General features: G+C 35.0%; 1 protein-coding gene across 3 annotated transcripts; it reads left to right on the top strand.

Moving 5' to 3' along the window:
* Positions 1 to 3,813: 3,813 nt before the first annotated feature.
* On the top strand, positions 3,814 to 9,156 carry LOC104223862 (putative pentatricopeptide repeat-containing protein At5g36300). Of its 3 annotated transcripts, none has more exons than XM_009775378.2 (8): positions 3,814 to 3,968; positions 4,886 to 6,148; positions 7,279 to 7,431; positions 7,516 to 7,587; positions 7,725 to 7,979; positions 8,115 to 8,202; positions 8,592 to 8,718; positions 8,795 to 9,156. In XM_009775378.2, exons 2-5 carry the CDS (start codon positions 4,910 to 4,912, stop codon positions 7,830 to 7,832), a joined length of 1,572 nt encoding a protein of 523 aa, XP_009773680.1. In that variant the 5' UTR covers positions 3,814 to 3,968; positions 4,886 to 4,909; the 3' UTR covers positions 7,833 to 7,979; positions 8,115 to 8,202; positions 8,592 to 8,718; positions 8,795 to 9,156. The 3 variants fall into 3 exon arrangements, with proteins under 3 accessions (XP_009773680.1, XP_009773679.1, XP_070021594.1); XM_009775377.2 differs by lacking the exon at positions 3,814 to 3,968 and adding an exon at positions 3,975 to 4,097; XM_070165493.1 differs by lacking the exon at positions 3,814 to 3,968 and adding an exon at positions 3,975 to 4,097 and having other exon boundaries at positions 4,880 to 6,148.
* The last annotated feature ends 953 nt before the right edge of the window (positions 9,157 to 10,109 follow it).

Raw genomic sequence — 10,109 nt, 5'->3', positions numbered from 1 at the left:
GGAGGTATTTTATATTACGATCCAAATAGAGATCGTGAAGAATTAGCAAAGATGATTACCGTTATGTGCTTACCCTATTCTTTTCCCTCTAATCCTAATTGGGTGCATTATATTAGAAGAGTTTTTAATCCTACTTATAAAGGTTGGCCTCGCGCAACAGTTAAGAGCGATATTTATAAATATAAACATGAATATGAACAATATTTGCGGTATTTATTTACTCATATAAGTAATCGGATTTCTATTACTACTGATATTGGTAGAAGTGGTAATGATTGTGATTATCTAACTGTTACAAGTCATTGGATAGATGAGGAGTGGACAATGCAAAAACGCATTATTGCGTATAGAATAATTAATTCATGTCACACAGGTAAGTTTATAGCTAACACTGTTGCAGATATTTGTAGATATTTTTGCTTTAGAGATAAAATAATGGCAATTTCTATGGATAATGCTTCTAGTAACACTAGTGCTATAGGCATACTTACAACAACACTAAATCCCGCATTTAGGAATATATTCCATGTTAGATGTATTTGTCATATTTATCATTTAATTGTCGGTGATGGTATGCGAATTTTAAATTTAGAAATTGAAAAGGTTAGAATGGCTCTTAATTGGCTTTTTTATTCAAACCGTAGAAGTAGACTAAGAGAATATTTTAAAAAATGTGATGAATATGGCCTTAGAGAAAGAAAGGTTCCTAAAGCTTGCCCGACCAGATGGAATTATATGTACCAAAGTTTAGTAGTTGCATATGAATATAGAAACCCAATTAATGCAACGTTTAATGCTCGGGTGGGTGGTGAGGATGATGATGAAATGCTTACTACTCAAGATTGGACGAATGTTAAAATTCTTATAGATTTTTTAGAACATTTTCAAATTGCTACAAATGCATTTTCTGGGCAATATTATCCTACTATTTCAAACTGTTTAGTTTATATTGCAGCACTATGTGATTTGTTTGTTGAATTTTCGGAGGGTGGGGAAATTTATCAACTTGCTATAAATGCAATGAAAGAAAAGTTTAAAAAATATTTTTTCCCTATCCCTCCTATTTATGGTGTTGCTGCAATGTTAAATCCTACAATGAAATTAGGAGGTCCTCATTTTTGGTACTCAAATATTTATAAGGCTTTAGATCTTTCAAATGAGGAATTTGCTACACTTGCAGATGCAAAAGCCTCAATTAAAATTAATGCTCAAACAATTTATAATGATTATCAACTTGCCTTAGAGCATGCTAGGCCAAATGTTCCAACCCCTACTTCGTCTAGTTCACAATCGTCTAAAGAGTTGCGGGCTTAAAACACTTAAATCTTGGACGGTGTTCAGGGGTTCTCAAGGTGATAATTATGATGAAACTTCACATCTAAATGAGCTTCAAGTTTATTGGTCACATGGACTTGAAAAGGAAAATCCAGACGGCATTTTTGATCTTTTGGAATGGTGGAAGGCAAGGGAAAAACATTTTCCGGTTCTTGCAAGGATGGCTCGGGATATTTTATCTATTCAAGCTTCAACTGTTGCATCAGAGAGCGCTTTCAGTCAAGCAAGACTTCAAATAGGTGATCATAGAGCGTCAATGAGGGAGAGCTTGGAAAAATCTGTACTGTTCAGAGATTGGATCCGCTCGGAAAGAAGAAACTTTGGAATTGCGGAATCACAACCGGCGGTAGATGAAGCTTATGAAGAAATGATGGCAGAACTTGCGGAGGATGCTGCTTCGCCCGGAAGTGGTGATGAACAAGCTTCTTTTCCACCACCACCAACGCAACCTCCTCCGAACCTTGAAGGATTTATAAAATTTGTTAGAGATACAATGTAGATTATGGTGTACCTTGTACTTTTTGGCATATCTTCTTTTAGTTTTTTTCCCTTTTAATGGTGGTATTAGTACCTTGTTGTGCTCATTCCATTGGGGAGAGGAAGACTAAGAAAGATATACCATTTTTGGTAATAAAAATTATAAGACATGCCCTTGAATACCTTTTTGCAATATTTTATAAGACATGCCCTTGAATATCTTTTTGCAATATTTTTTTGTCTTTAACTTGCAATTATTTATAAGCTATAATATATATACATAACATACAATATATACTACAAGAAAATATATAAGGGAATATATATACATAACATACAATATATACTACAAGAAAATATATAAGGTAATATATATACATAACATACAATATATACTACAAGAAAATCTATATATATACTACAAAACATTATAAGAAATTATATTTGGAAATATATATACATAACATACTATATATAGTATACTATACTAGTATACTATATATATATATATATATATATATATATATATATATATATATTATATATATATTATATACTATACTACTATACTATATATACTACAAAACAAGAATTTTCAAAATTCAAAATGATGGTCCCACCCCCAATGACCACCAATGGTCATATTGCACAAATAGCTGTTTTTTTGTTCAATTTACAAAACTAACCTTCTCTAACACTATAAATACCCTCCTCCTTCTTCTTCATTTCAATACTCAATACTCATTTCTCAATCTAAATTTCTCTCAATCTCTCAATCTCCAATTTTCAAGACTTCAAGTCTCAATCTTAATTTTCAAGTTACATCATGCCTCGTTCGGAAAGAGTGCGCTTATTTGTTTCGCACTACTATGAAGTGCTTGAAGAAAATGAAGAAGGCCAAATATTAAAATGCAAGAACTGTGGAAGAGTCTTAAATTTTCGTTCAGGGTGTACCACATGCATTTTAAGGAGGCATATAACGTATTGTGTTGATGGTATTTATCCGCAAATTCGTCTTTAAGATATTTCAACAATTTGTGTTATTTTAAAATTATGAGACGTATTTATGCTTCATGTTGTACTTTCTTATTAATTTATTATGCATGGCAATTTAGTTTTACTATTGTTTTGTTATTTTACTTTTTCGTCAAACACTTTAATAATTAGATTTCTACATATATATTATTTATGATATGGTTTACAAGAAATTGCCTTAAAAAAAAAATTAAAAAAAGCCCGGCAATATAAAAGCCCGTTAGGCCCGCTAAGCCCACGAGCCCGGCCCGTTTAGCCCAGGACCATATGGGCTTAGGCCCGTCACGGGCTGATTCCACCCGTTGAGCCCACGAAGTCCGGGACCGTGAGGCCCGGGACCGCCAGAGCCCAAGCCCGCTAAGCCCGACCCATCTGACCCATTTAGGCCCGGCCCCGACCCAAAATACAGCATTAAGTAGGAGAAAGAGATAACAGATTCTCAATAACTAGCTCCTTCCCACTGTTTGACTGTTATAACCATTGGGACTCAATCTGGGCCATCCGATTAATTATTCTTCCCACTTCTAATCTTATCTGTTTATCTCAGCTCACTTATTATTTAGCTTCCTAAGCCGTTCACATGCCCGTTACTAACTACAACCCTAATGCTCAATATATCCTTACACTTTTTCTTTTTATTCTCATTTCTTTCAGACACCATTTTACTTTAACAAAATAATACTCCGGCTATTCCAATTTATATGACTATTATTATTGGGAGTAAAATAGCCTTTTTTATAAAATTATGGTTTATCATAATTATTTAATAAAAAATGTAAGTTGTAATTAAAATATTGACCATACCTTTTCATTCCTTTTGAAATACAGGAGTATTTATAAGAATATTAATTTATGTTCTTCGTTAGGTTGAAAGTATTTATGTATACGTTTTACATAAGATTTTTTAAACAGCTTTTTTCACGTTAAATTGGTCTGCATTTACTCCATTAAGGAACAAGAATTTGACAAAATTAAATGTAGCAACATTTTTGTGAAACACAATTTCTTTTTGCTAATATAAAAGATATGCTGAGTGGAGAATAAAGAAGTTTCAAGGACGGACCCTCCCTCGGCTGGAAAGTTGCTCCATTTTATCAATTTCGACAGTCAGAAATAGAACTGTAAGTTCTCCCTTCGTCCCTTTCTGGACACAAAAATCACTAATGTCTTTACCAAATGATTATGTCTCCTGTTATTCATTACGGAACCAGTGGCCAATTGGCGAATTCAGAATTGTAATTCTGAGCTGGGTATGGTTTTTGAAAAGCATATCTAATTCTAATATCAATCTATTTTTCACACACACATATATAGAGTTTAACCTTATGCGCTGGACTCATGGTTGGTTCCGCTACTAACAGAACCCTCAGTTTTCTGTAAATTATCTGTAAAAGGGATTTAAGTTGGACATTTGCTAATTACTCCCAAAGCTCAGCCTATTCCAAAAATGTTAGCAGCATTTTGGCCTTGCCTTTGCTCTGTTTGATAAAGTGTGTGAATGGGGAGCTGTCGTTAGCAATTTTGTTACTCCCTGCCTCCCTATATTCCATTTTATGTGGGTCTATTTCCGAATTAGTATGTTTCAACACTTTTCTCTATTTGGAAACAATTTAACTTCAAAATTTTCTTTTTATCCTTAATAGCATGCTTGTCATAGAAATGTTGTAGCATGTTTAAAACCATAAGTTTCAAAGTCTATCTTTCTTTGTTAAACTGCGTGTCTCGTCAAATACTACCATAAAATTGAAATGGAGGGGCTATATGTGTGTGTGTGTGTGTGTACATTGCCAAGCTTGACAACACTTTGGAGCTTAGCAGCCACAGATTTCATTTTACTTCTGAAGTTAATCAAAGCCAAAAATATGTAATCTGTCCTGGTGGCAGAATAACCTATTGGGGCTAACTTCATCAGTTCGCTGGAGAATTTTGCATTTGTTACCTGTTAAGATTGTGTGGATATAGCAAGAAAGAATACATCTTTTGTTTACAAATTACAGTTCTTTAATAGCAATGGCTCTCTAACCATTTTTAGTTGCAGCGAGCATACTTCCTGCAAAAGAGCATGCAGATGCGACAAAATCTTCTTTTTAGATCCAGTCCAGCTATATGCCGTCATGGTGTGTGGGATCTTGTCCCTGTTTATCTGAAGCATCACGTTGATCCAATCAAACGCAAGATGCTACATACGTCTATTCAGCTTATATTGCAAAGTAGAGCTAAAAGATGTGGCTTTTTAGTTAATTGTCGTTTTGGAACCATTGACTACTCGAGTAATGAGCAGCAGAGTTTTCATATAAATGGTGAGGAGATTTCTTATGATTTATACAATGCATCCATTTGTGAGTTGTGTAGTGAAGGTGATGTTGATAAGGCAATGGGGTTGCTTTCCCAGATGGAGGCTTTGGGTTTTCATGCAAATTATTTGTCTTATTCCAGTTTGATCGCTGCTCTTGGAAGTGTTGGCAGGACCTTGGAAGCTGATGCAATCTTTCATGAAATGTTATCTTCTGGTCGCAGGCCAGGGGTAAAGGTGGTCAATGCGTTACTTAGGAGCTTCTTGCGAAAAGGCTTCTTAAGGCTAGCAGATAAGGTCTTGATGTTTCTTGAAGATTTGGATGTTGAGAGAAACCAAGAAACTTATGAGATCTTGCTTGAGTATTATGTCAATGCTGGGCGGTTGGAGGATACTTGGTCGATTGTCTCCAAAATGAGGAGAGAAAGTTATGGTTTAAATTCTTTTGTGTATAGTAAAATAATTGAACTGTATAGGGACAATGGGATGTGGAAAAAAGCACTAGGCATTGTGGAAGAGATCCGTGAGATGGGGTTACGATTGGATAAGCGTCTCTTTAATAGCATCATTGATACTTTTGGCAAGTATGGTGAGTTGGGAGAGGCCTTAGAAGTGTTTGAAAAAATGCGCCGAGATGGCATAAAGCCTGATTTTCGAACATGGAATTCTTTGATCCGGTGGCATTGCAAGTTTGGGCATCTTGATGCTGCTATAGATTTGTTCGATGAGATGCAAGAACAAGGACTATACCCTGATCCAAAGATCTTCATTATCATTATTACCCATTTAGTGGAGCAGGGTAGGTGGGATGTTATTAATAAAATTCTCAAGAATATGCAAGGGAGAGGACATCACAAGAGTGGGGCTATTTACGCTGTCTTGGTTGATATTTATGGCCAGCAGGGTAGATTTCAGGATGCAGAGTATTGTTTAAATGCTCTGAAATTGGAAGGTCTTCAGCTTTCACCTAGCATCTTTTGTGTCCTGGCCCATGCCTATGCTCAGCAGGTGAGGTGTTGTGCTGTTCCTTTGCTTATATATTTAAACATAAAATAGTTAATGATTATCTGAAAACGTGTGCACTAGTTGAGTAGGTCGTAGCCTCAATATGTTTCTTCTTTTCCATTTTGGGTGTGGGGGTGGAGGAAGGTGCCTGAGGGCCCTTGGGACTTAGTGTGCAGATAGATTGAAAGTTGGAGATTTAGCACGCAGGTAAGTAGTCTTCTGATTGAAAGTCCATCTCTCAGGATTGGTATGTGCATGACTTTCATGTTCCTAGTCTTTAAATTGGATTAAATTCGTAGCATTTGACCATTTTAGGTTCTCTTCGCAACTAAAGAAATATGTTAGTTCGAAGCATATCTGAATAGTTGGGTGCAAAAAGATATTAATACATAGTTTGTTCTAGAAAGAAGGTAAGGAAACTACGGTCTTCCAAATATTCAATCCAAGTTTTTTAACTGATTGCTAATTTAGTTCCTTATTATTTTGTTGTCGGGTGAAGAAATGGGAGAAATATTTGATGGACGGATTATCCCCTGGTCCCCAGTTATCTATTTTTTGGTTGAGATACAGCATAGGTTGTAAGAGAAGAAGAGAAAAATTGATTTTGGGATGTATTACATTATGGTATGAGGAATGACTCTGGGAGTGTCTTCAAATTGCAAATTCTTTCATTGAGATGTGAATATTTTCAACATGGGATCAGTGGCATGACTTAATTCTGTCACTTTATACGATGGTAGTGCAAATCTTGGATTAGATAACTTTAGAAAGAGTTTTTGGGTCGAGTTGAGACTTAAACATCGGCCTTCCATTTACTTTGTCTTAATTTCTGGCATGGCTTGTATTCTTGTTCTCCTTATACTTGAGGTCTCTTTTTACATTTTTCAGTCTACACTGTAAGGTCTGCGTACATATTACCCTCCCCAGACCCCACTTGTGGGATTATACTGGGTCGTTGTTGTTGTTGTTGTAGTCTACACTGTGGGAATACACTTGGTATGTTGTTATTGTTGTTGTTGTTGTATCTATGCAATTAATATTTCCTTCACCTGCATATTACTTCTTTTGAGATAGTATCTTTAAGCAGCTTTGAGGATATTCCATTTTTTTTTATATTCTTGCCTTGTGTGCAGGGATTATGTGAGCAGACTGTAAAGGTTCTGCAGATAATGGAAGCCGAAGGAATGGAACCAAACCTTATAATGCTAAATGTGCTTATCAATGCTTTCGGGACTGCTGGTAGGCATATGGAGGCACTATCAATTTACCAGCACATAAGGGAGATGGTAAGTCCTTAAACATTTCCAACTTTTCCTCAGGCATACTTCCTGAGATAAACTTTGCTGATAGTGGTGCTGCTATTTTTCTAGGGTATTACTCCTGATGTGGTTACTTATAGTACTTTAATGAAGGCTTTTATGAGGGCTAAGAAGTTTGATCAGGTAAAAAGATAAATGATTTGATTTCTTTTCTGGCTTCAGTGAGAAAAGGGAGTAGAAATCATGGAAATTATATGCTAACTGAACTTTTTCTATATTTAGCAGCATTTATTTGGCTCTAATTTGTTGTTGCTTGTTAGGTCCCCAAGATATATAGTGAAATGGAATCCGCTGGATGTACGCCAGATAGAAAGGCTAGAGAAGTGTTGCAATCAGCATTGATGATCCTTGAACAAAGACATTGTTAGTTTACATACAACTTGTTAGCCTATTCGGCTCTAACAATGCTGTTGTTAGCTTCTTCATTCAGAAGATGACGTACAGCACCAAAAACTAAAAAGCACTTTTGATGCTACTCACTGTTATCCACAATCTTTGAGGACTTTGATACTCAAGTAAGATAATGTCCTTGATCTTCAAAAAAGTAATTATTTCTTAATTTTGCTTTCTTTTGGTCTCGTTATTCATTCTTTATCTGTTCTAAAGCTTTGGCCTTGTCGATTTCACGGCCTTCTTACTTGTTTGTGCAGCTTATTGCTGTACCACTTCTTGGTGCCTTATTTAGGTTACGTATCTTCCTGAAATGAAGTTACGGCAGAGCAGCTTGTCATTTCTGAGGTTTGTGAATATGGATTTCAATCTGTTCTGGTTTATATTCACATATGGTATCATACTTATCAACCCGTGGTCACATTTGTGTGCAAGTCTGCCCAAGTTTTGTGCACAAGAAAAGTCATTGGAGTTATATTTAGCCTTAAAATTTCAGTGAAGTTGCATAGAAGTATTGTTCTATTTACGGAGTTAGAGATTAAACGTGCAATACAAACTTGTGCATGGAATTCTATCCTTTTCTTGATTGGAGCATACTGTAGTTTAGGACGCAGTTATACCCTGATTTCTCTCTAAGGCACCATATATGTTTATTCAATTCATTATAGGCTTCATTCATATTATATCTGCCACTATTCGACCTGTGCTTATCCCCCTTTTTCCTATGGAATCTTCAGGTTTCAGTAAATGACACCCAGCCTGTGCCTTTTAAAGGAACTAACTTGTACTAGCAAGGATACTCAGTAACAGCAAGGTGTCCTGGGCACCTTCAGGCTTCACTTATCTTCTTCTGCCGTTCAAGTGGTAAAATAAAGGTGCAATTAATATGTTGTGTCTGGTGCATGTAACCATTACTGATATTCTCTTTTTTCCTTGGCAGCCATTTTTTTCTCCAATTGTACTTCTGTTTTCTGCATTATTGCTATCTCAACAGGGTGAGAAATGGTTCACCTTGGTTTTCCTAGTCACAAGCTCAATTAGATGCGATGAAAGATCAGAATCTGCATGTTTCTTGAATAACTTGATGCTGCGGAGATTGTATTTGCTTGCTGATAATGTAATAAATTTAACTTATATATGCTGATAGTGTTGTTGATATTTTACACTATTAGTGTGTTCTAACTTGTTATAGCAGATTGTTTACTTTATTTATATATTACCAAATTAGGCTTAATATGGAGATTTACGTGTTGTAGATCATTTTACCCCGATGGTATAAAAAAGTTGCACATTGTTATGCAATTTATAGCTTGATTAACTTCTATGCTTACATAATGAAGGGAACAAAAGTAGCATCTTTTAAGGCTAAACAGTACTATTGTGGGTGTGCTCTATGTTGCTGCAATAACATGGTCTTTGTTTGACGCTGATGCAGAATTTGCAATTGACAACACCAAATTTAGAAAGAGGAAGGCCACTGCATTCTTTTTAATTGTGCATACAACTTTTTTTCTTTATTATTAGGACTTGGAAATATAAATACAAAACGTTTGAAGAAATTACGAGCCCGTTTGGACATAAAAAAAATCATTTTTTTCGAATTTTTTTTGCCTTTTCTCTCGAAATTAGCGTTTGTTCATAAATTTTTTAATTTTCACTTGAAGAATTTTGGATTTTTTTGAAAATTTGAAAAACTCAAAAAAGCTGATTTTTAAAATTTTCACTCAGATCACTCACAAAACTTCAAAATAACCCAAAGTTATATTCATGTCCAAACACAACTCTAATTTTCAAATACCATTTTTACTTGATTTTTTTTTTTACTTTTCTTTTGGGGGATTTTACAATTCTTTATGTCCAAACGCCCACTACATGTCTGTGGTATAAGTAATAAGTTCAACGTTCTATTTTGATTTGACGTTCAACTCCAAATAGAATCCAAAAATCCGCAAGATCATATAAAAAAAAGTAGTTCTAGCCAAAACAATGGAGTATTTAAAAAATTAATGGATTTGAAAAGGAAAAAAGTATAATTTATTTTAGAAAATGCTACGTGAACCAAAAAAAAAATCATGTGGTAGGCGTCGGTTTCACACATTCATATTATAGATTTTTTCCCTCAAATCTGCACTTTTAACTTAACAGTGGTGTGTTGTTTTTTAGAGAATACCATGAATATACAAAATGCATTTAGAATGAGACTTAAAAGAAAAAGCATAGTGAAAAGAATAGACAAAAGCCGTCCATAGTCGTAT

This window comes from Nicotiana sylvestris, chromosome 12 (assembly GCF_000393655.2).
Source record: "Nicotiana sylvestris chromosome 12, ASM39365v2, whole genome shotgun sequence".
Taxonomy (NCBI): domain Eukaryota; kingdom Viridiplantae; phylum Streptophyta; class Magnoliopsida; order Solanales; family Solanaceae; genus Nicotiana; species Nicotiana sylvestris.
The sequence above is the reverse complement of the archived record's forward strand: the minus strand, read 5'-3'. Positions and strand labels throughout refer to the sequence as shown.

Excerpts from the sequence above, each read along its gene's own strand:
- LOC104223862 (XM_070165493.1), top strand. The coding sequence starts at position 4,011 with ATGTCTTTACCAAATGATTATGTCTCCTGTTATTCATTACGGAACCAG. Across the intron at positions 6,149-7,278 it reads CCCATGCCTATGCTCAGCAG|GGATTATGTGAGCAGACTGT; the intron begins GTGAGGTGTTGT and ends CCTTGTGTGCAG. Across the intron at positions 7,432-7,515 it reads ACCAGCACATAAGGGAGATG|GGTATTACTCCTGATGTGGT; the intron begins GTAAGTCCTTAA and ends CTATTTTTCTAG.